The sequence below is a fragment of the Salarias fasciatus genome (genome assembly GCF_902148845.1).
Source record: "Salarias fasciatus chromosome 7 unlocalized genomic scaffold, fSalaFa1.1 super_scaffold_4, whole genome shotgun sequence".
Classification (NCBI taxonomy): domain Eukaryota; kingdom Metazoa; phylum Chordata; class Actinopteri; order Blenniiformes; family Blenniidae; genus Salarias; species Salarias fasciatus.
In genome coordinates this window covers 18,113,881-18,139,086 of record NW_021941229.1, presented here as the reverse complement: position 1 = coordinate 18,139,086, position 25,206 = coordinate 18,113,881, and the positions used below count along the sequence as shown (strand labels likewise).

General features: G+C 40.6%; 1 protein-coding gene across 6 annotated transcripts in view; it reads right to left on the bottom strand.

Moving 5' to 3' along the window:
• Window positions 1-345: 345 nt before the first annotated feature.
• znf618 (zinc finger protein 618) overlaps window positions 346-25,206 on the bottom strand; it is a 34,777-nt gene continuing 9,916 nt past the window's right edge. Inside the window, exons 3-16 of one of the 6 annotated variants that reach the window (XM_030084525.1) lie at window positions 23,020-23,097; window positions 22,635-22,679; window positions 16,474-16,512; window positions 16,289-16,378; window positions 15,612-15,692; window positions 14,246-14,335; window positions 13,734-13,823; window positions 13,495-13,584; window positions 10,704-10,781; window positions 8,682-8,726; window positions 7,846-7,923; window positions 6,867-7,025; window positions 5,015-6,114; window positions 346-4,931 (exon numbers count right to left, since the gene is read on the bottom strand). In XM_030084525.1, coding sequence (XP_029940385.1) covers window positions 4,371-4,931; window positions 5,015-6,114; window positions 6,867-7,025; window positions 7,846-7,923; window positions 8,682-8,726; window positions 10,704-10,781; window positions 13,495-13,584; window positions 13,734-13,823; window positions 14,246-14,335; window positions 15,612-15,692; window positions 16,289-16,378; window positions 16,474-16,512; window positions 22,635-22,679; window positions 23,020-23,097 — 2,624 coding nt within the window. In that variant the 3' untranslated portion in view covers window positions 346-4,370. Of the gene's footprint in view, window positions 4,932-5,014; window positions 6,118-6,866; window positions 7,026-7,845; window positions 7,924-8,681; window positions 8,727-10,703; window positions 10,782-13,494; window positions 13,585-13,733; window positions 13,824-14,245; window positions 14,336-15,611; window positions 15,693-16,288; window positions 16,379-16,473; window positions 16,513-22,634; window positions 22,680-23,019; window positions 23,098-25,206 lie in introns of all 6 variants that reach the window. The other 5 variants (XM_030084528.1, XM_030084526.1, XM_030084527.1 and 2 more) reach the window with 5 other exon arrangements.

Here is a 25,206-nt window from a genome sequence, read left to right as displayed (position 1 = left end):
AATCTACACAGGAATCTGCTGCCAAAGTGCGGTAAAAAGACAAAATGAATAAAATCCAACCTATTTTTTTTTCTTTTGCATTTTAGCAGAGTATAAAAAGGAAGAAATGCCTGTAAAATAGGATGAAAGCAACACTAGTTTCTTAACCTGAATTGATAATACAGACTATAATCCATAGTTGAACAGAACAGGTCTCCATGTTAGCATTCTTATACCACATTTTACAACTGAACGTTTATTATCTGAATAAGTTAAAATCCTGAAATAAAATAAAACTTACAGCTGATTTCAGTTTTCTAGTAACAGTATCTAAGTTGAGTTTTTTTTTTCTATTATATCAAAACCTTTTGAAATGCTACTGTAGAAAAAAGAGGTATAATGTTATTGGTGCTCCCTACTTTTTTATCTCTGAAATGAAGGTGCCCCCTTGTGGCATAAAAACAGCAGTTCTCTTGTATTTACATAATACATCCTCTGAAAACGGGCGATGCCAACCCACAAACACCAACCCATGATCAGCAGAGCTAATCCCACCTCCAAAAAGTTTAAATACAGACCGGGGGTTGCTTGTTTTTTGACTTTAACTGTGTTTCTTAAAGTCACATCTACCCAGAGCCATTATGATTTATTTCCATCTGATGAGAAACACTGGCTTATAACATTATATATCAGTATTCTTATTAAAAGCATGCATATCTTAGATATAGTTTCCATTTTTAATCAAGGAAAAAGAAAATGTTACTTCTAACTTAAATCAAGTTGACATCAATACGTCAACGATGGCATTTGTCCCAGAGCATATCCTATTGAAAATACTTATTTAAAAACTGTAAGAAAAAGAAAAAAAATCCCTTCATCGGTTCAGTCGAGGATCACGGTTGGAATCACAAACCAATATACAGTATTTTGACGATTTCTTCAAACAAACCCAAACATCTTTTGAACAACTGAATTTTTTTTTTTTTATCCCAATTCTTTTTTTTTTTTTTTTTTAAATACATTACCTTCAAAGTACTGAGGTAAAACATTGGATTGGTGCATAAAAAAATCAAGTTATTTTCCTTGTCTTACTAAAATATAATTAAAAAAAGAAATATAACTGATTTGAAAAAAAAAAAAAGCTTCAGGGAGAGAAGAGTATCTATGAAACAGTGAAATCAAAGCTTGGAGGTAAAGAGGGCTACAGTCTATTGAAAATAAAACAGTTGTGAAACTGTAATGCAGAGCTGTTGATGCTTAATTGCTGACATATTCTCGTGGCGATCGCTCAGGTGGTCGACTCACGTTTTCAAAGTCACGTCATCCTCCTATTGGATGAAACCGCCGGCCGGCGCGACGGGCGGACGTGAGGCTGCAGATCCGACATGGATCACGGGAGGGTATTGATCGCCACGTTCAAAGTCAATTGCCGAGGAAACAAGGTGGCTGACAACATGTCTGAGCGGCGTCTCCGTTCGCCCAAAAACGCAGAGCCGTCGGCGTTCGTAGCAGCCGAGCCAATTGGAGCTGATCGGAAACTAAAAACAGCCTTTTAATTCAACTAATCAATGAGGTTATTTGGCCATGTGGACATTCAGGGTAGAGAATTCTACTATAATCATATCTTTACTCGCATTAAGGGTTAACGCTGAAAAAAAGAAATCAGATTGATCCATATTGACTGTTGACATGGTGATCAAAAGTTGACTTACACGGATAACTACTAGTTTTTTTTTTCATTGAAAAGAAATATATGTATATTTATATATATATGTATATATAAGCAGTCAAGTGACTGACCTGCACAGCAGCCTTTAGGACGATGCCGCTGCAACGATATCAAAAACCAAAATCCAAAAACGAGTTTCAGTGTCACAGTATCAGTGTTTGATAAATCTCTATGCGGAACTAACGAAAACCTGCCGCGTCTTATCTTCCCACGGAGCCATCTCAGAGGTCTGTACAGTGGATACTTGAGTTTTGGTGTGTTACTGAGGAAATAACTACTGACCTGGTTCGGAGAAATAAGCAGAGAGGATGAGAAGAAGCTCGCGTGTCAAAACTAAACACAGGAGTAAATAAAAAAAAAGAAAAGCACTTGTCAAATGTCCGTGATGAGAAGTTCACATGTTGTCCAGTAGGGGACACTGTTGCCAGCCTTCAGCCCTGTGAGGCCCTTTGAGAGAGAGTTACAGGAGTGCAAAGAAAAAAAAAGAACAGAACCTCAAGCTGTAGAAAAGATGGGTAAAAGAAGGCCATTGAACAGCAATATAAAGGCATGATGTCGGCTCTGACTGTCGTCGGGTTTTAAGGTGATCGCATGAGAGAGACTTAAGGCCCAAAAACAGAGAAAACAAACGTAGTACTTGACTGATTAGTACCAGAGGCAACAAACAAATGTCAAAAAAAGTATAGCTTCCATTCATGCAAGTCATTTTCGGAGGTATCAGCTCAGGTACATGTATACAAGATTCTATAAAAAAATAAATAAGTTGACTTCATGAGTATGCGTGTGTCGACTTTAGTGAATGCACTGGCAGAATTTGTTCTCGTCCTGTAAAAAATAAACCTTCAGTGTGAACCCACTTGTTTGTTGCGAGTGGCACTAACTGTGTTTTTTTTGTTGTTTTTTTTTTGGTGGGGGGGTGGAACGTTTTTCGCAAAAGTCACGGTTCGGGCACAAACCTCGGCGTTGAGGTCACAGTTTGGTTTTCTGTTCAGTAACAGTGAGGAGAAAAGTGGCGGTGCCTGCTTGGATGTACTCGTTCCTGAGAAAATCCCGGTGATTCACGAAACACAAAATCGGTTTTCCTGCGGATGATCGGCTTGCGAGAGGCGTGGAGAGAACAGTCAGATTGAGCTGGAACGGATAACCTGTGACAAAAGCTTATTGCCTTAAAAAAATGGAATCTCTCTCTCTCTGAAAAAAGGAAGACAATGTTTATAGTAAATCGACAAACAGAATGACGGACGCACAGCCTTCCTATGGACGCGTCTTCGGCATGAAAATAAAAACCACAGGAGTTTATATAAACATGATTTGAGATCCTGTCTGCGAGTTGAAACGCTTTGCTATTGAAGTTAACGGCTGTTTCTCTGAGAGCGAGTGAGGTTAGAAGTGAGAGTAGAAAAGAAAAAACGCGAGTCGAACTCGGAGCTGATTGTAGTTTTGAAGGTTTCGCGAACCTGACTGAGGTGGTGTTCTGAAAACTATCAAGTAGAAGAGCCTGACGGCGTGAATACTGCCTTTCTGCTAGATAGCGAAATCTAAAGAATGAAATATGGTGATTAAAAATAAAAGGAAATAAAAGGGTTTTTTTTTAATTAATTATTGGATTTACTGAGGCTAATTAAAAACAGCAGAAAGTAATGCTTTCCTATTTCTTACTGCAACATTTGATAATCTGAACCCATCTTGCCTTGCACATACTAGCAGTTTGTAAAGCAGCTAAAGACTTTTTTTAAGTTGAGGAGAAAATAAAACCAGTGGATTTGTTTTAGTAACACTTTCAAATAGTGTGTCGCGAAAGAAAACAAAACAAACGGAAAAGCAAACGGCTACTTCTTACCATTTTCAAGCAAAACTAAAATTCGAAAATCTTCCTAAGCTACATTTTGAGGCCACTGACGCAACCGTACAGTTAGTTGCAATGATGTAGCTCCATTTTCTTCCAATTGCTCCTGCGTGAACACGTTAAAAACAGAGGTTTCAGTGACGCGTTGTGGTAGATCATAAACCTAGTGCACTTACTTGTCAGAGGTGCAACGGCAGTGAAGATTCACAGCTTGATTTGTTTTTTTTCCTTTTGTCATATACCGGTGAAAATGAAAATATCGAAGTTATTTTGTTGCTTTTTCACTCTTGGACAACTTTGATAATGTAAAACAACGGGTTTTTTTTTTTTTTTCTCACAGGTCTATGACAGAAGCTTCAAGCCGTGAATGCTGACTTTACCTGAAAGTGTCGCCATCCAGTGAGAATAACAGCATCGGAGCCTTGTAGCAGTTGAGTTATCAGGCTGGAGTAATTCGGATCACTGGCTGTGACGAGACTGAACTTGTCCTGCTTTTGTGTGTGTGCGTCCCAAACCGAGGGCGGCGTACCAAACACCTTTTGTGAGTTACCGTTCCACCCCTACATTTTGTCCACAGTACTCCACAACAGTCCTTTTTCTCCTTACAAAATATGTGAAAAGCCGTATTGATTTATGGGCGTCTGAAACCTTTACAATGCGAGTTCTTGTTTTTTGTTTTCTGTCTTGAGGAGTTCATCAGTGTCCATACACATTTATGTTTACAGTTGGTCTAAACCTACATTATATAAATAATAGTCTCGAGTCATTGGTTGTGGAGGTGAAGGTTTGGTTGATTGGGGTCGGTCGGGTTTCCGTCTAACCCATGTTGGAGCGGAGGAAGATGAGTTTGTTCATCTCCTCGGCGGTGACCTGCTGCTTGCGCTTCATGGCCAGGCTCTGCTCGCACACAGTCACGCACTCGCTGCGAATGCCCACCGCCGGCACCGCCAGCAGCCACAGGGCCAGGCGGGCCAGCCGGGGGAACTTCTCGCCCACCGTGGAGCTCCAGTACTGGAAGAGGTCGGGGGTGCCCTGGAGGAGCGGCTCGGCCAGGTACTGGAAAATCTCTTGCCGGACTTGGCCCTGGTTTTCATCGCCGCCGGACAGCGCGCACGAGGAGGAGGAGGAGGAGGCGGCCCCCCGCAGGGAGCCGCCGTTGCTCCCGCCTCCGTCCGCGCGGCTTCTTTTGGGCGTGGTCGGCCCGTCGGCGTCTCGGTCGTCTCCGCCCGAGCCTCCGCCGCCGGTCATACCTCCGTCCCTGGTGTCGATGGCCATCTCGCAGGCGCGGGAGATGATGTCTTCGTGCTGATAGGCTGGGACTGAGCGCAGCTTGAGCTGTGGGTCCAGGACCATCGCGACCTGGTGAGCCCGTTCGACCTGCAGTTAGACAAATATTAGAACTAGCTTTCATGTTTTTACAAAAAAATAGTGACGTAAAGATCTACATTTATGTTTAGTACCTTGAAGTTTTCCTTGAGGGCTTCCAGGAAATAGTGGCAGAGTTTGCTGGCGGTGCCGGTTCCGGCCTCTCCGGCTTTAGAAGTGAAAAACTTCTCCAGACGCAGGTAGACGGGCAGCACCTGCTGCAGGGTGGGTCTCCTCTGGCTGCTGAGCTCCAGAGCCGCCAGGCGCAGGGGGGCCAGCAGACAGGCCAGCGTGCCCAGCAGGTGCTTGTTGAGACCCTGGAGGACCGGCGCCGTGGCCTTGCTGCGACCGTAGGCTTCGCAGATGTGCTCAAAGTGGGCGTGGACCTGCAGGAGTGCTTCGGCCATGCGGTCCCAGCACGGCGGCGTGGGGCACTGCGCGGGGCTGCTCTGCGCGCCCTCCTCGGTTGTGCTTGCGGACGTGTTGGTGAACTGCTCCTCGCGGAGCGCCAGCGTGGTGGAGGAGGCGATGTCCCTGCAGGTGGAGAGCAGCTCGGCCAGCTCGTGGAGCCCCCGGGCCTGGAGGCTGCGCTTCCCCAGCACGGCCTGCACCACGGCGCCGAGCGAGCACCCGGCGCACCGCAGGCATATCCTCCCCCGGCCGCCGCCCCCCAGCGGCGACCCGGCGAAGCCCGCCGCCCACACCCGGGGCTCCGACACGTACACGGTGCGGATGTCCGACATGACGAACTCGGACAGCACGTTCTGCACCCAGTGGTGGACCTGCTCGGGCCCCTCCCTCAGCTCCGCCTCCCTCACGCCCAGCACGTAGCGCTTCAGCCTGGACCCCTCCACCTGGTAGGCCGTCAGGACGTAGCAGGCGTCCGGGCCGGACGTCTGGGCGTGGCAGGTGACGGCGATGCCGAGCGAGGCGTTGGAACCCAGGGCGCACGTGACCTTGACTTTCACCTGGTTGTACATGCGGGGCAGCTGGCGCAGCGCCAAGGCACTCATGTTGCCGAGAGCGTCGCGGGTGGAGTAGGCGCCGTGGCGGGCGCCCGTGTCCACCAGGGTCTGGGCCAACTTGAGGAAGTCCTTGCTGTTGAGCACGTTGAGCATGCTCAGATCCGAACACATTACCCGTAATAGGCGCTCAGCCACCTGCTGGCGCTCCTTCTCAGGTAGTCCATTGTTCTCTGCCGGGACGGCGGCGGATCGATGAGCAGGGAGGGAAACAAAACACATTACCGGTGTCAATAGTTTTAATTTATTTAGTCGGCAGAAAATACAGGATGTAAGAAAAAAAAAACAAACAATTCACATCAGTTAACGAGAGCATTGTTCACATTTTTGATGACACTTTATTCTATTTTGCTTTATTACTCTTTAATATAACATTTCTTTACAATTGGCAATAAAATGTTGTTTCACATTAGTTTAGGTCAGAAGTATAAGCATAATGAAGAATTTTTTTCCCATATTAACTTATCTCTATCTCACATATAGTAATAGTAATAGAAATAGGTCCATTAACTATTGACTTATTCTTTTCAACTTTTATTAGGAGAAAAAAATCTGCTGGGAAACAAAATCCCCCTCAATCCCCAGATTCTCCCTGCTGCTTCACTCTGAAATTATTCTGGCTTATGGAATTTATTAAATTAAGGTTCTATTAACTTATTTAATTCAACTTTTTATTTGTTTATTAGTGTCTGTACAAATACGGGCTTTTGTATGTTTCTTTTGATACATTTTAGGATTTTTTTTTTCCATCTACAGTGAAATAAACCATCTTAACCACCTAACAAATAAAACTTGATTGATTAGATAATTAGATATAAAAGTAACTATTTCTATTTATTTCTCTATTTCAATGGGAAACAGTGGGCATGTCACGAGATGCGATGAGCTTTAGAAAGTTACACGCGGTCGGCAGGCAGTTACTTACGGCTGAGAGTGTGATTTCTCTGGGAGATATTTTGAGGCTGGATTTGTAGTTTCACTGAGGAATGGGCTTGAACTGGGGAACCTCTCCACAGCTGCTCCTGAGGACCCGAGGCTGAAGAGGCTTTGGGAGAGTCCCCTTTGGTGTGGTTCTCGTTATCAGCTGAGGACAGAGAGGTGGGGCAGTGGGGGGGGGGGGGAGGGGGGGGTCAGGCGGAGGCGCGAGCAGTGGTTGGTGTTAATGGAGCAAGTGGTGTTCTCAGTGAAGGAAAATATAAGGAATAAAGTCATGACTCAAACTCAAACAAAATAACAGCCAGCAAAAAAAAAAAATAAATAAATAAAAAATAAAATACCTCGCTTGACCTCTCTGAGAGTGTTTTAACGAGCTGTGCCTTGAAAACTCGCAGCCCAGAGTTTCCAGAAAGAATTCTAAGTAGATTGTTTTCTCACCTAAGATGAGCCACAAATCTTGCATTTCAATTAATTTGCTGAGGTCAGTCTCGCAGCAGTAAATCCAGACGTAAAAAATGCAGCAGTCACACCAAACACACAGAAAAAAAAAACCTAAACGGCGTAAATATATATTGCTTTGATTTCCTGCACGTTTGTACTGTGCATTCCATGAATATGTATTTCTGACTGGATGCCAGTGCAGAGAAAACGATCCATACGTAGGAAGGTCACTACACTTCAGCAACACTTTCTTTTGAAATAATTCCACAGTTTGTAACAATATAATAATGCTTTGCAACAAGACTATAGCAGCCACAGATCCAGATCTGCAACAACCCTTGCAACAGCCTGTTTGTGAAGCTCTATATGTGAACAACAACCTGAACCGCCGACACGTCAATAAACAGGGAGGGGATATAAGTAACCACTGAGACTTTCACATGCATTGCAGCCACTGAGGGTTGTGTTCACACTCTGCGTTCTGTCACTCTGTCGAGCTCAACATGCATTCGTAGTCGTGGACTCACCAGCATGGGACTGCATGTGCTCCAGCAGGTTGTTGTAGAACTGGAACTGGATGCCACAGGCACCACATGTGTAGGGTTCTAAAAATCACAAGGCCCAGAAGAGTGTTGACTCTTTGTCAAAGGCAGAAAATGAAAAATACTGTCCCTCTATCCGCCTACGAAAAAACAAAAACACCGTCGGCCCTGATTCGTATGGGATATCTGCCAACTGCAGCTGCTCTGAAAGTCTGTCTTAGAGTGATGTGGCTGTTGAAGGATTTCACAGAAAGCGATTCAGTTTGTTGCCGCATTTTTTTTGAAAGCTATAGTGTCGTTTTTAACTTGCAGCAAATTGCTTGTAACATGTTACCCTTTTCCCCCCACCGGGCTGAACCAAGAGGGTTTAAGAACTGCTGAAAACAAAGCGCTCATCATGTCCCCCAGTTACACTTGAAATTAAAGGCAAAAACAGTAAGTTACACGCCAAATGTGAACATTTCAAATTTTGCAACAGCCTATCCGCTAATCTGTCGCGCCGAAAGGAAACCCTAAGCCAAGACGGGTTGGTTTTCGCCGAGTTCTCCGTCATTATACGGCCGTAGCTTAAGACACAGCAAAGACTGACATTCATCATTTTGCTCAGACCGTCCCTGGAGATAATAAATCTAAATGTAGAAAAATCTATGCTCTCACAGAGGATTAGAATAACGAAACTGTTTGCATCAAATAATGGGAGATCAAAAGAAAAATGAAGCATACCAGAAAAAAAAGGGTGAAATGAAGAGGAGGCTGCAAGCTTTTTTTTTTTTTTTTTTCGTCTCTTTTCCTCTCTGACAGAAAGGCGGGGTTGGACTTACTCTGCGTTGTAGCGAACGTGCTGGCCACCAGAGGGCTCGGCGTTCCTGTTGACAAGACGACAGGGAAGGATTTAAGAGTACAGACACAGAGGGCCATTCTGCAAGACTCTTTTCCCGTCTTTGTTCAAATAATTAGACGGTGCTGATGCATGGATTGATTTGTGCGAGGCTGACATGCAGAGAAAGAGCACAACAGGAACGCGAGCCAGGAGACGGCGATAAACATTCTACTGAGAGCAGGCAAAAACAAGCAGACCATAAAAAATGTCTTTATCTTGAATAACACGAGGCCCGTTTGAGCATCACTGCTGCTTTGCTTATCGCTGCCACTCATGTCTACAGCATCCATGAAAGTGTGAAAATAATGAGGATAATTATAACAAGTTAACTCCTTTCTAATCTGCATAATGAGGATATTTCTGTGACTTGATTACATTTGAAGCTAGATTTCTTTGTTTTTTTGAGAGATCGCACGGCGGCCACTGCTCAATGCAACGACTCTGAAAGGTGATGCTGCAAATCTGCTTTCAAACAAGCCCCACCTAGTTTCACTGTAACATAAATCAAGGTTTGTGGAACTTTGGTAGAAAATCTTGTGTTTTTCTAAAATCTCAGACGAGCGGGACATTTCGACTTATTTCTTATGTATGGTTTATAGCTGTAGAATAGTTAAAAAAAAAGAACAAGACACAAATATTTATTACTGTCCACTTTTAAAATATAATATCAACTCATTATTTGTCAGTTTTTTAGCAAAAATATATGTCATTGACAATGACTGAGAAGCTCATTTTACAAATGTGTGACTCCTATTTCTCTACTTTTCTAACAGTTTTTTTTAAAACATATTGTGGTCAGAGTTATGGTTTTGGAAAGAATTCCCCAGCATCTTGTTCGTAGCAACAAGACAGAGATGATTTATCATTTATGCTCAATGTACACACACTTCTAACGGTGGTACATTCACTGCCTTTTACTGTATTTTTTTGTTGGACTGAGTTTTTTTGGCAATAAATCCACCAGAGGGCGTCACTTATAATTAACATCCCAAGAAAAAGACTGCCTTAGTATTTTTTTTTTTTAGAGAAAAAAGAAGTCAAGGATAACTAGCATGGCAACAGCAGAGTATTATTGGTGTTTAAGGAGGAGGCAGAGCTTGTTGTTTATCAGGGATCACACAGCCTCTCCCTCTAATGTGAACGCTGCCCCCGGGGGTCCCTGTGGTACTGCAGCTCTTGCTGGGCATCTATAGGATTCCAGGAGAAATATGGACGTAACGAACGCAGATTACGAACAGATGTCTCTGTGTATCCAACACGGGCCATAAACGAGGCTTAAAAGGGTGAAAATAAATGCGCTTTCAGAGCCTTTAACTACAAAGTGTCTTTAAATATCACAGCGCCGGTGTTCAGCAGCTGTTACCAAGGTCAGAGGTGATCCAATGTGGTATTCAAGACGGTCTCCATTATCACAGTCTGAGTGTGGAGAACAGTGAAATTAATAATAATGATGATAATACTTATTATAATAAAGTTCTTGGAAGTGAGTTTTACATGGTTATAGTTAACACTGTTGATGAAAACTATTTGAAGTGAACATTGGACAAGCTGGTCTTCAAGAAACCTTCCTCAAAGAAAATACAAAAGGTCAAAAAGGAAATTATTTCTTTGTGTTCAAACAGCCTTGAAATGCAAAATAACACAATTTCAAACATGCAATTCAAAATGTGATTCATTTCGATTAACCGCAGAAATCCTGTGATTAAACACTTTTTTTTTTTTTTTTTTTTTTTTAATATTCAATCTTTTGACAGCCCTACTTAAAATGAACACAATTTAATTCTCAGTTGTTGTTCCAGGTATTATAAGCAAAAATATCTCCTGCAGAAACACTGTTTCTATCTACACTGACATGCGCATGCACCTGCTTTATGGCAGAACAGAAAATACTTTTCACCGTTTGTGAGCAGAAATAATACATTTCCACTCAAATACACATGCATCCACATAACAAATGACTCACCGCTCGAGTTCTGCGAACTGTTTGTGTCAACCAGACTAGACTGAATCGCACTTTCCAGTTTCCGCCTGTATGGGCTGTCTGTAAGTAAAATCACAAAGGGAAACAATGAGTGGCGTGCCTGTAGTACACCGCGCGGATATAAATCCTCACAACAGCAGGGAGATGAGGCAAAGTTACCGACGTGCTATTTAAACTTAATTCTAGTTTGCAGCATGCAAATCAATCATGTTAACAGCTTCCCCCCCAAAAAAGAAGGATCCAAATGTTCATATTACATTTAAATATGGGTTTAATTCCTCCTCTTCATTCCATCTTTTTGACCCACTTTTAAGATGTGAGCGTGCGCCATGCTTTAAATAGTTCTTTATGGCAGAGTGCTTCTTAGCAGAGAAATGGGGAGGGGAGGGGGGGGGGGGGGGGGGGGGGGGTCACGAGCCACAAAGCGCACAACCAGTAAGAAGTAAAATCAATGCTTTATGAAAGCCAGACAAAGTTACCTGCAGCGTTGATCGAAAATTTAGATTGTCGTCGTATGTGCATTCGGATTTATCTTTTTAAATGAGACGCAGTTTCGCTGATGTTTATAGTTATGAGTTTTTTGTTTGAATACAATTAAAGTTTGTGGACAAACTGTCCACAGGCAGAACTATCTAAGACGGAAGAGCAGCAATTGTGACTATAAAGATATGTCAGCTACTGATCGATCAATCACAAGAGATCTAACTACGACTGATAGTATCGAGCTTTTTATTCTAATATGTTTATTTATGATGCACAATGTGATTTATGGTTAAAAATGTTTTTTGTTCATGACAGCGCCTGTTTTTAACATGTTTGAAAGGAAGTCAAGCCTTTTCCCAGCTGGATTCCCACGACTTTTATTTACTGACCCCATCCAAAGATATATTCTGTCTTATACGACTTCTCGCAATCTTTATTGAATCTCGTGTTGACACAAGTAGACAGTAGACACTACTGAGAGCACACTGTTTTACGGGCGACCTCAGGACTTCAGGCCCGATGTATCAACCAGCTCCTGCAACAACTGCTACATTGTGATGTTGCGACGTCAGATTCTGTCTATAGACACACAGGTGGAGATCGCCTGCAATTCAGCGGAGGTTGACCTTGTGATGTATCTAACTTTATGAATTCCATGTAGCAGAGCGTGCTCGGCAGGGTGCTACAAATCCTAGAGTCTGCAGCTGCCTTTAGGCACGGCTGAAACAATGGCCGCTATTCCATCACGCAATAACAAGAAAACATCTGATTAGCGTCGGACTCAGCCAGCAGAGTGCATTAATTCTAGACATGCAGCGAATGCCATTAAGTACGAAGGGTATGAAGACAGATTAGAAGCCCTCGTAGTTTTGACAGCATCGTGGAGTTTCGGTTTCCAGTGAACTGACCTACATCCAGAGTTGCGGGAGTTCAGGCCTGAAAGTTGCTCTAAACAAGCTTCCTGCAGAGCTCCTCCATAAACTTTACTGTTTACAGACGAGAACCGGTGGGTGCAAAGGACGGCGACACAAAGCGCTCGTTGCAACATTTTGCCACTTTTGTTTAAAACTTTTAGGCAAAACAATATTTATCTGTTGCTTAAATACAGCGTTTAACAATTTTACCACAGGTTAACAACAACCTCCAGTGACGTTGTAGAAAGCCCAACAGCTCACTTTAACAGACTTTATCCTGTCTGTTTTATTAACATCTGCTTCATTCCGACCTCGTTAATTTCACGAGTGCAATTTCTCTCAGCGTCTCACTCAAACAATTACAAAGCATTGTTAAAAGCGCCGTTTACTCGACTGCTGAAGCATCGGACGCTACCGAAATGCTGCGGACGTGACAGGTCACGGCCTGCAAAGAGGAGCTCAAGGCGCCCTGTGGTATCTGGCACTTACATGCCAACGGCAGTCCTCCGAGGGCGAGCTGCGAATTGGAACCGAGGTGGATCAAACTCAAGACACCCTGTTAATGGTTTGTTCCTTTTTCTCATAGCAGCCTGTTTATTCACATCTCCTGCCTGGGAGGACCTGCAGGACGTGTTGTTGGGAATTGTGCCTACAGATTTCTGGCACAATGCGATGTCGAGAGCCGGCTCTCCTCCGATGATGTTTGTAATGCACAGACAGACGCTTTACTTTTCAAAAGGTAACATTGTATATGTTGTTACAGTGTGTAGCGCAGTGGGTGTGTGTGTGTTTACACTGCACACAGCTTCCAGGTGTGTTTTTTTGGTTTTTTTTTTTAAATAGGGTTCTTTTATATCCAAGGTCCCGACATGCAAGGTTGTTACTGCATTCTGCCATCGGCTTTATCTTTGAGTAACTACGCTGCTTCAGCTCAGCATTCAGGTTATAAGCTTATATTTTAATACTTTTCATATATTTCTATCTATATTCTCTTCACTATCTCCATCTCTGGTAGGATAGAAGGCCTCCCAATGTTAATTGTGCTCATAATGACGAGAGGTTCTTTGAATCCAAAAGATTCAAACTACAGGCCAGAGAGTTTTGCAGATCAGACTTGGAGCGGCTCTTTTTATACCAAGTTTTTTTTTAATGTTCTTTCAAGGTGTTTATGGGTTTTTTCCACTTTAGTTTCCTCCCACAGTCCTAAAACTTTTGCTTTTGAAGTCGACCGGTCTCTCTATGAATGCGTGCTTAATCTGCTTTTACCCAAATTCAGCTGCAAACGAAATATTTCATTACCGACAGCTGTTTTTTCTAGGAGTATTTCAGTTACACAGCATGCAAAAAAAAAAAAAAAACCCAAAAAATATACTTACTTTTTATCTTTACACTTTGGCTGTGGCCAAATTTGCTCATATCCATACTGCCACATTCCTGTACCCGTGACGTCTTAATCTCAAACGAACCTGCATCAAGAACAGATCCTCAGATTCGAGAGCAAACAACAAAAACCTCTAAAACAAAAAAAAAAAAAACATTTATAAAAAATCTGAGAGGGATACGGAGTGACTAAAGCGTGACTGCGCCTTTATTATGAGTAAATATCTGAACTCACCTATCGGAGTGTGCAGAGCGACGTGCTCCTGGTACGGGTTGAAATACTTATACTGCTTCCCACAGAACTCACACACATAGCTCCCCGTTTCTGGAGACAACAAAACACAAACATGCCTTTGTTCTTATCCAAACAAATTATGCCGGCGATTTAAAACATCAAGCATCGTGTCGGTTAGAGTCAAACTTGTTGGATTAGTTGTCTTCAGTTAAAAGGAGGACAGACATGTTTTGTTAATCATTACGTTACAGGAAGAGGAGGAAGACAGGAGGTCCAAATAGAGTGGTGGGAAGAAAAGGAAGGCTGGTGATTCTTTTTGTGTCCCAACTTAAAAAGTCCCATTTTTAAAAAAAAAAAAAAAAAAACTTTAGCTGTAAGTAACTCAATATGAGAGAACACAGAAAACAGGGAGGGGGAGAGGGAGGGGGGGTTCCTTGCATAGTGCCCGGAGGTTCACACTATCCCCAAATCAGTAGGAGTCATTAGTGCAGTGACAAGTGCAGGCTTCCCACCTGCGAACACTGCCAATTGTGTTTGAAGGGACATGCGCTGCCGATGGTTGAACCCGCGGTCTCTGCAGAGGAGGGCGAGTGCTTTTTCCCCTGCGAAAGAGGACTTTCGGACTCACGTTCTGAAACCTTTCCAATGCGGAGTTAGCTTATGGCTTAAGTGTGTTATTTATGGAACTCAAACCCCTTTCATCACAAGCTGCGTTCAAATTCAGTTCAACTTTATTGATATGGCAGTGTTCAACACATTGATCTTGACCCCAGTGAAATCAGCCTGTCGCTGTGTTAAAACGTTCAATTCACATTGTCGATAGGTTTTTTTTTTTTTTTTTTTTTTTTTTCTGAAAAATGAAATGAAATCTAAAATCAAACAAATGTTAACTACAAATTACAGGCACATCTCAGAAATTGTAATATTGCAAGTTTGGAATTACGCCACATGAAATGACTGATTTCACATCTTTTTTGCTACTTTTTGTGAAATTATCATTTTGATAGAAAAATAAACCATCTGACATTTTAATACTGCAAGAGAAGAGACAACAAGTGAAGCAACTTCAGCAGAAAAAAAATGCTTCAAACTTTTTAGTTTATATCTTGTAATTGTAGAAAATAACTGACAAAATAATCAACGATATTCTAAATTTCTGAGATGCACCTGTACAGAAAACCCCCCACAAAAAAATCAACCCAGCCCTTTCCTAATAATGAAACGCTAAAAGTCACTAGAATTTGAAGACTCTCTACTAAATTTCACAGAAATATCAATTGTCTCACAGTGTATGACTTTGATTGTGCAACACAAAGACATTTGGAGATTTAAACTAGGGATGTAACGGCACATCATATGAATGAGCTGCTTGGTAAACAACGGGCAGCTGGAAATAGAAATTCCTTCAGTTTAATACACAATGTGAACTAACAATGACAATCAAACTTCTATTTATGTCCTCATAGTTGCAGACTTGGCAGACAGTGTGTGTGTGTGTGTGTGTGTGTGTCTGCATGACCAGAAGCAGCGTGAGGCCGCCAAAGAAAACGTCTTCTCAAATGTGATGACTGTCATGTCAGTGTTACTGAAAAGACTCAAAAACAGTTAGTTGCTGAAAAGTTATTTATAAATAAGTTCTACTAGGCAGAATGAATATTTTATTTATAAAAGTCTTTCTTTCAGCATTTTCAATGACTTAATGGTCAAAAAATGCAATTAAAAATGGAGTTTCTGTTGCATTTCTTGATGTTTTTAAATGACTAAAACGCTATTTTTCTAGTCGTGCATTGCATCGCAAGCTTAGATATACTTTTGAAATCATAGACTATGTGTGCCGTTACACCCCTACTTTAAGCAAAGTACATCAAACAGTCTTACTTGGTCCGATTTTCTGATAGGGTTCAACTGGTTCCTCCTCCTTAAGGCCATCCACAGGCAACACGACCTGCTCGTACGGATCTGAGAGCGAAGGAAGGGAGCCATTCAATTAGAAAAGATCGTCCAAGTTGATTTTTATTTCCCCCTTAAGATATCCCACCGGCTGTATAAAGTCACTAATGCTTCCAAAATGCAGCGATCGTTATACACATTGCGCGTTTGGTAGCCGAGATGCTCAATGTTGCTCATTCTTTCTTGTCAGGGTGGTTTTACAGAGTTACAAAACCCTGAAATAAAAACGCAAAGAGGAGAATTAAAAAAGTAAACGATCATGCCCCTGAATTTTGTTGACTGGTGGGAAAAAAAACATTCAGTATATTTGCTTGTGCTGAATGCTCTTTACTGAAAACAAACTATGATTAGACGCTGGCCGCTCCTAAAGTATTTTAAAGCCTTTTAGTGAAACAGCAGCACCCATTTATATTTCTGACCTACTCCTCTTTTAGCATTTTACTCAAATCCTTCCCTCTGCTGCAGGAAGTACAAATTCTGTCGAAAGAGGCCGGTGTGAAATAGGAAGGTTCACGGACATGCTTTCAAGCTCGGGTCCTGGAGTTTCAAAGGAGAAAAAAAAAAAGAAATTAATTGTTATGCAAACTGCAAAAACTCTTGGTTACCATCAACTGCATGCAGGTCACGGTGCTCCTGGAAGCAGCTGTAGTATTTGTACTTCTTGCCACAGATGTCGCAGGAGTAACGGAAGCTACCTGCAGATGAGAAAAACCTCCATGTCACTCGCAAACAGCTTTTTTTTTTTCCTCCATAAAGGTATACAAATTAACATTAAGAATGCAGAGTTTACCACTCAGAGCGCGGAGAGACTTGAACGAGTCCTTGGACACTGCAGATAAGTACATACGCTGTATAAGCCGCTGAATTTTCTGCACACATCAGTTTTATAAGTTGTGAAAAGCAGTTCAACACCTTAAACCCCAAGGTGTTCCAGTGGCTTTTCACACTTAATTTTCAGAAAAGTGTTGCGTGGCGCCATAAAAAGAGCAGACCGCTTTCAGACTTTCTGCTTCCATAAAGGATTAATGGAATATACAAATAAGTTTAAACTACATGGAACAGGATTTTTTTTTTCTTTCTTTCTTTTTTTTAAACGATCCTTACAAGTCTACCTGCCACGAACAACAAAGTCATTCCTTGGACACACTGACTCATGTCTGACCACAAAAAACTCTAGCTGTTTGATTTGTGGGTTAATCAGTGAAATTAACAGAACTCTTATACATCTGTGTTTTAACATGAAGTATAAAACAAAATTATGCAGTCCTCAAAAATGATCATTTTAACACAAATACAGCCTATAAATGAACCAGAGGTACCTGACTGGACATTACAACAACAACAAAAAAAAAGTTAGACCAATAAAAGCATTGTAATTTACACAGTACAGTATGCAAGTATTCACATCACATCTGCGTCAATTTCTGAAGAATTCTGTCTCCTAGTCTTCACTTTTTGAAAAAATATATGCTATGAGTGAAAAGTGTGTTCAAATGAGCAAAAAAAACATCTTCATTCTTTTGAAAAAAGAGTGCAAGAGTTTTGAAATCTGTGTGCAAACCATGAATAGAGTGCAATGTGTGCAGTCAGCTGGTGGCTGAGTGCAGTGAGTGGAATTTAGTGTCTCATCAATCTAGAAAAACTGTAGTTGACAGTAAAACCTGACAAGTATTTCTACTGTTTTCTACATGACTACTACAGGAATTCATTTAAACCCTAAAGTTAACAAAACATCTCAGAGATGAGATGATCAGTTGTGTTGGAAGACAAAGTTTTAAACTGAGCTCTGTCTGTTTTGTTTTTTCTCTTAAGAAAAATGATAAAAAAATAAATGAATGTGAGACAGATTTTCTGAACAAAATCAACCACTTATGATGCTAAAATGGCTTTAAGTGTAAATATATGTTTATAATTGTCTTTGTATTTGCCCTGCGGTGACAGGGACACCTGTCCAGCGTGTTTGGACAGATGTTGGCCGCAGGAGTGCAAAATAAATGCAAATACTGGAGGCTTAGGAATATTTCAGCTCAGAAACTGATTCTATCTTCCTAAATCTCGGCTTGAACGCCCAATTCCAGGGCAACTCAGTGGAAACGTCTAGTGTTCCTGGGTGAAATCAAAAAGATAATATTTCTCCATTTACTCACTGCATTAAGAGACGCTTACTTTTAGTATTCATGGACAGTAAAGAGACTGAACAAAGATTTTTTTTTCTGTGCATGTGAGATAAGATAAGTGTTAAACATTACCAAAATAAAAGCCAAGACCTTTTTTTTTTGAAGGTTTTAAAACGTTTTTGAAAATCAGGAGCAGAAGTGAAGTGTGGATCTGATGAACTGTCACATCGCCATTGCTTGGTATATTTCACAAATGTTTCTTTCTCTTTTATTTTAATTAAACGGGACAATGCTTTTGTATTTACTGGTATTTGAAATGCATGAGATTACACACAGCTCCCCAATACTTTAAACTAATCCGAACTGAAATACATAAGCAAAGCTTAAAAAGCATGTAAATAGATTATTCTATCTATTCCTCATTAAGTTCACTAATATTACTTCTCATTTATCTGTTTGGAAATTGATTAGTTTTGACAGACACTTCTTGCCAAGTCATTAAAAGGGCTAACAGAGCGAAGGGACATAAGGGATGCAGATTACTTGTTCTGCTCTTGTTAATTTAGTTGCAGGGGGAAGCATTGTGCAGCCAGGTGGCTGTTGACAAGCAGGAACATCTGAAGTGCCTCTTGGCACGGCGCGGTTGGATCCTGTGCGAAGGCAATCTGTTGCATGAACAGCACGGCACGGAGTTACTGCAGGACTAAATCAGTTTCTAACCACAGTTCCCCCCCGGTTGGTTTCAGTTTTGGTCTTCCTTCTCTCTCTCTCTCTCTCTCTCCATAACAACGTGTGTGACTGATGTTGACCCAGCAAAATGCCGCTCGCCGCACACCCATGTGACAAATGGTTTTACCATTTAGCGGCACGGTGACGACTTCTAAATGTTGTCCCCTCTGTTCTCTCGGGGGAGTCTGTTAATTCAATCAGCTGCATTCTTGGCTGAATTCCTGAAGTGATGCAAAGATGAAGCCACTGTATCAAATATTCTACAGGAAAAAAGCAACATAATCTATAAAATGACACAGAAATCATCACAGTCGTGGCGCAGTCGAAGATAAAGTTGTTTAAGATCTGCACAGAATGACTGACATGGATGATTTAATGCAATTCCTTTGAATTTGCACCAGAAGGATTCCTAAATTTGAGCTCGACTAACAAGGAAAAAACAGCCATAAAAGCTATTATTAGGCTGTCTGACTGTAATTGCATTTGAAACACCTCAGGGCAGCGATACAGTGCATATTCTATAATTTTTCTCACCAATTAACACAATTAAAAATTATTTCCCACAAATTAGTGATTTCCAGATGATTGTCAGTGTAATTAAAGTTCCCATAACATAACTGCTGGGAGCACAGGTGAGGACATGTTCGGAGGAAAGAGATCATTTCAGGTTGAACGGCATTAGAAGACTTTGCTGGATTGCACAGCTACACACACAAACCTCACACAAAAAAAAGAGTCAACAAGCATTAAGGAAACAACCGTAACCTCAGACGAGACTCATCCTTTATTTTAAAGTGCCTTCAGGGAAATACCTACCAAATTAAAACTGTCCGCTTCCATTAGATATCTTACGTCTACATTTATACATTCTCATGTCAAATTTTATAATATTTTAACACCATTGATTTTTAAGGACCTGTATGAAATATCTCAGGCTACCTATCCACAATTATTTTGATGCCATCCGAACGAATGTATGAAGTGGCATTTTAAAAACATTCTCATCTGATGATATGTATAAAATATTTGACATTCAAATGCCGTAGCACATGCAGTGCTTATAAATGTGCCAACATTAAAACACAAGGGCTAAAAAGTTTAGAGACTAACTTAAAAAAAAAATGAAAAAACATTGATGTGACAACTCATGTAACGGTGCTTCATGTTTCCAAGAGGCCAGCAGAAGCGGCGCTGATCATTGATTTGAGAAGATTTCCATTTTCCGAGATAGATTAAAAAATGTCCCCTGCAACAGTGTTGCTCTATTCCTCCATCAGGCAGAGACGGACTCGAATCTGCTTTATAAAACCACTGAACGTACACCTTCGTAATTAAGCTGAATAGCACCATGAGGTACAATGACATTAGCTGGACAAATAAATCCATGGAGGCAGTCATTCTTCGACAAAAGACTTTTTTTTTTTTCTTTTTAAATAGAAGAGTATCAAACGTACAAAAACCGGCCTACAGGATTACCTTGAAATAAGTAAAATGACAATGAACCTGGCGACAATAGAATGATTGTAATAAATGGATCTGACACATTTACATGCAGATTCAAAAAATCTCCAGTTTGTGAATTAAAACCAAACTTCTTGTTATTTTCAAGCTATCCAGCCTCGTCTAATCTTATCTCCTGTTCACAATGTTATTTACCCGATCACTTCAATAATCTGATAACTCCAGAAGTCAGATAATGATCAGATTACTTGTGTGCAGGCTAATCAGCTCATTAACTGCAGGTTTTATCTAAAAGGTAAGAACTGAGAGACTCAAGGGCCAAACAGCACCGAGATCCATTCACACTTCTAAATAAATAGCAATGTTTAGCATTAGAATAAATCTCATACAATGAGAGGATGAGTCTGTGAGAACATTTATGCTGAAAGCTGCAGGAAGCTTCTGTTCTGAGAAGTAACAGGCTTTCAGGAAGAAATTTCAGGTTGCTCATTGTGGTTTTGTAAAAAGTACATTAAGTACCAAATACGGGTTTTACACTTATCTGCAAAATAACTAAAGAAAAATTGGAGGATGACATTAATTTAAGTTTCTCTGATATTATCTTTTAGATTAAGCCCATACATAAAGGTTTTCTGTTGTCGGCTGTCAGAGGCACAGAGAAAGACAGTAAAGTTGCCACTGTGACAAATTTTGAGAGAAAATCCCCTTGCAGTTTCTGAAAGGAATGAACTCGGGGGGGAAATGTTCTGCCATCGGATTATTTAAATGTCAGAACCAGATTTCCTGGATGATGTTTCATTATTTCGTCAGTTTAAGAAAAGCACCGGGCCACACGACTGCAAGCGTATTGTATTCCTTTCTTAAAAACACCATCTTTAACCAGAGAGCCTCCCTGCAACACTCCAGCCTGCGCCGTCCCCTGCTATTTGAAATTCACTTATACTTACATCGGTTCTACGCAGGGACATTTTAAGCCATACCGAGTGGAAAATGTAGGCTTATTATCAGCTGGCCTGGTTTCATTTTCCTCAGTTTTTAAAATACAGGCCTGCAATGGCGCTCGCTAAGTGGTTGCGAACGCAGTGTTTAAAGCAGACATAAAGTCAAGGTTACAATAAAGGCGTAACTTCACTGCGCAGCTTTAAACACGAGGCTTAAACTCATTCTGTTCTCCAATACATGGATCTCATTTGTGTCCTACAAGCAGTCATTATTTATCTCTAAGATTTTTTATTAATCTATGCCATCATCCTCTCGGACTCCTCCAACGGCCAAGCTAAGTTTAAAAAAGAACTTATAGACTGATGTGCCTGTCGCTATCATATCTAAATAAGTGGCATCAACCAAAAATGTTTCATAGCAAATTCCATCCTCTTAAGAGTTTAATCTAATAGCAGTTTTTTTTTTTTTTCCTGCCTTACTGGCCTACTTATTAACGCTGCCACAGATCTCTTGGTTACAGTCCGTTTGCATCAAGATACAGCGTAAAAAAATAAAAAAGGAAAAACTGTCTGTATTGGGTTGACTGTTTCTTCTCTCTCTGCCACGATGCCACTACCTTTAAGGGATGTGCGCATTCACATAATGACTGCTGAGAGTGCGTGTAGGAAGATTTATAAATAACCCTCAAGTACTACTCTGAGGTACGAGTATTTTTAGTCCTAATCAAACTTTCACCATGATGTGAAGAGGCCTGATAAATATGGATCCTGGCGGCTGATATAAAGTGCCATTCAAAGTGTGAAAGCGCAGCATCTGCAGGGCAGAATTTATTTTATTGTTGTCGGCAGTTTCGCCTTTGTCTCGTGTTAAACTATGGAAATTGATCATGGGAGTCCAGTCTGGAGCATCCTGGTTGTCAGGAGTTAAAGTCAGACCCTTTGACTATTCACCAGTCAAAAGTCAAAATAACTGCAAATACATCAAGTCATGATATGCGCAGTTTGTTTTTTTGAGTTTTTCCTAATTTGCTCAGTTTATACTCTTTCAGCTTCTTTGACACCAGTGGACGAAAGAGTTGGCAGTCTATGTTATCGTGCAAATTAACGCTAAATGTGATGGAGATATAGATCATTTATGAGAACAATAGAGATTAATTTTATTCCTTTTAAAAGGGAGTTTTTTCTTTCCGCAGTCGCCTATACTTGCTCATGTGGCTCTGTTGGGTTTTCTCTGTAAAAGTGTCTAAAAATGACAATGTTGTAAGTGGCGCTTTATAAATAAAGCTGAACTGAATTAATTAAACCTAAAGACAACACATAAATTAAGAACATTTTCACAAGGTAGATACGGATTGGTAAACCCTTCATGGGTGCAGTCTACATATTCATTCCTGCTGCTCATCCCACAAATGCATGCTCCTTAGACAGACAGACAGACAGCTTGGTATAGTCATTAAAAATGGAACAAATATCAGTTTGTGTGACATTAGGTCAAGTACATTGTGTTTCTCTATGAAACCCCGGGTGCATCTCACGAGCGTCTCAGGCAGAAAACCAGGAAATCCCACACGGTTATGTAATTGCTGGTGTTTTTGTACGGAGGGCACTCCTGACGTCAAGTCACAAGAAAAGACGCACGGCATTAGTCTTGCATGCACTCTACTGGTGTGTTTACTGAATGAAAGCGTTAAAAGTATACTCACTGTTGGGCGTCTGCGGCAGGCCGTCTGCAACCATGCTCTCTGACTCTATCGGCGCAAAGGGAAACGAAACAAAACAATTGGTCCTCTGTATGCGGATTCAGCCTAAGGTGTCCTCACAGCTTACAGCCCCTGCTAAAAGCTGTTATGTTGCGCATTTCAATAAAAAAATAAAAGAAATTCAGAGGACAATAAAACACCATTGATTGAATTAAATACTATTTGCAGCCAAAACAGGGCATATGTGTGACTCATGCTGAGAAAGTGAATAATTTCAAGACCATACTGTCAGGAGGCAAAACACAGCAGTCAGTTATTTTCTTGCGAGACCAAAACACACACACATATATATATATATGTATATAAATACAAGAGCAGAATATCTTACCTCTGTGCGCCCTGACGTGCGTCTGAAAGCAGTTGTAATACTTGTACTTCTTTCCGCAAACCCCACACACATATGAACCTGTACAAAACGCCACAACCATGTCAAAAACACAAAGTGGTCACATCCTCAGAACTGCATGTATGCATGTAATTCTCATTACATGACAGTGACAACAGACGTGTTAGTTCATTTCATGATATCCTTTTAAAAGCTTCCGCATCGTGTACTGAAACGCCACTTTGTGCTCCTCCTATTTCTAAAAAAAAATGAGAAATTTATAACAAAGCTGATCAAAACTGATGATTTCAAGTAGAGATGCATGCTATCTAATATTATTTGGTTAAACCAATTAGTGTTTTATTCATGAACGATGTTCACAGTGACTTACAATCAACTCACAACATATTTAAACCACTCGACAATGTAGATTATAGTATTCAGGAAGTTAAATGTATACCCTGACCATGAATAAACAATGCTAGATTCTAACTATCCTCTGAGAGTTTTTTAAACTAGTGTTAATATTTTTTTTTCCCAACTTGATTAAATAGTCATTTTAAGGTTATGGCTGCATTATGTGACTTATAATTAAAATGAATAATCAATCACCTAAACTGCATTTTAATTTTCATCTCCAAGACCGCTTATTCTGTGACTCAATAAAAAAGAAAATAGCATTTAGCATTTACTTTTCAAAACATTCCCCAGCAAAAAGGTATCAAAATTCAATTCGAAATGTCAAATTTGAAAATTAAATGCATTAGCTAAAATGCTTACTCATTTTACGGTTATGTCTACATTCTGTGATTCACGATTAAAATTAAGAACCAATCATCCAAAATGCATTTTAATTTCCATCTTTCGGTTGCACATTTTGCATCACAACTAAAAAGAAAAAGCAAAAGGGTGATTGCTTTTTCGTTTTCATGTCCACCCGGCAAAACATGTACAAAAATCCAATCCGAATTCTCAATCCGAGCGGCACCGGAGAGAGACGTCACTGAAGATGACAATTAAAATTGCAGTTTGTTTGATTGGTTATTAATTTTAATTATTAGTCACATAATGCAGCCATAACCTTAAAATGAAAATGCATTTTGGTTAACGCATTTTAATTAGATTTTTGGTCCATATTTGCTTCCATAAGTAATGAGCTGAAAGCACGACTATCAGAGCTGAGGAACAACCTGACAGATGGTTCTGGAACAGCGAGCTGATGGACCAGAATTATTACGGAAAAAATATATTTTACTTAAAAACTAGAGAGACTTTTTAACACGTTTCTTTTTTCCCTCTTTGTGACCATTTTTAAGATGACGCTTTACTCAAGTGCAAACCACACTTCGGACAGTGCAGCCACAAATTTCACTCGTTCACTTAATCAGGAACAAAAACTACAAAGTCTGAATGTCCTCAGATCACAAAGGTATTTAAAAAAGAAACAGCTTTGATATTTTTGCAGTCATTTCTGGTCACGGAGCCAACTTTAGATTTCATGAGACGGAGCCATGGATGGAGAATTTGGTGCTGCTGCTTTGAGTCGCCTCCAAAAACAATGTTTTACTGTCAGTCATCTCACTATGACTTCGCCCTGTCACAACACATTTCCCCCGTAGTCAGAAGTCCCATTTGTTTGTAGTAGTTTTACCATTTCTATCATCCTTTTTGCATCAGTGGTGTGTGTATTGAACAAACGAATGCACAAAGGACTCGTGCAGAGTCACACAATGACGACAAAGAGACTGCACACACAATAGTTTCTGTAAAATATAAACCAAAATTTAACAAAACAGAGTATGAAAGGAGTGGGAATAACTGAAGTTTCTGGGTTTTCTTTCTTCTGTGTATGTATTTAAGTCAAAAATAGTGAAACCTAATGAGTAGATTTTGAAAACTCTACTCAGCCAGATACTGCAACTGTTTACTTTCCCTTTGTAAAGTTTTTTTTTTTTATTTCTTTCTTCTTTTTTTTTACTAAAATGAGCAAATATGAAGCTTATTAAGGCAACAATAATAAATAATTGAGTTATTTTAAGTGTTTACATATCGCAGCTCATTCAAATTGCAAAAACAACTCATCTTCCTCAGTTCCCACAAAAGTTAAATTTGCTGGATATGGACATGGGTGTTATTCAACCAGATTTGGAGACATCCATCTTCAAGATTTCAGCTGCCACCTCAACACAA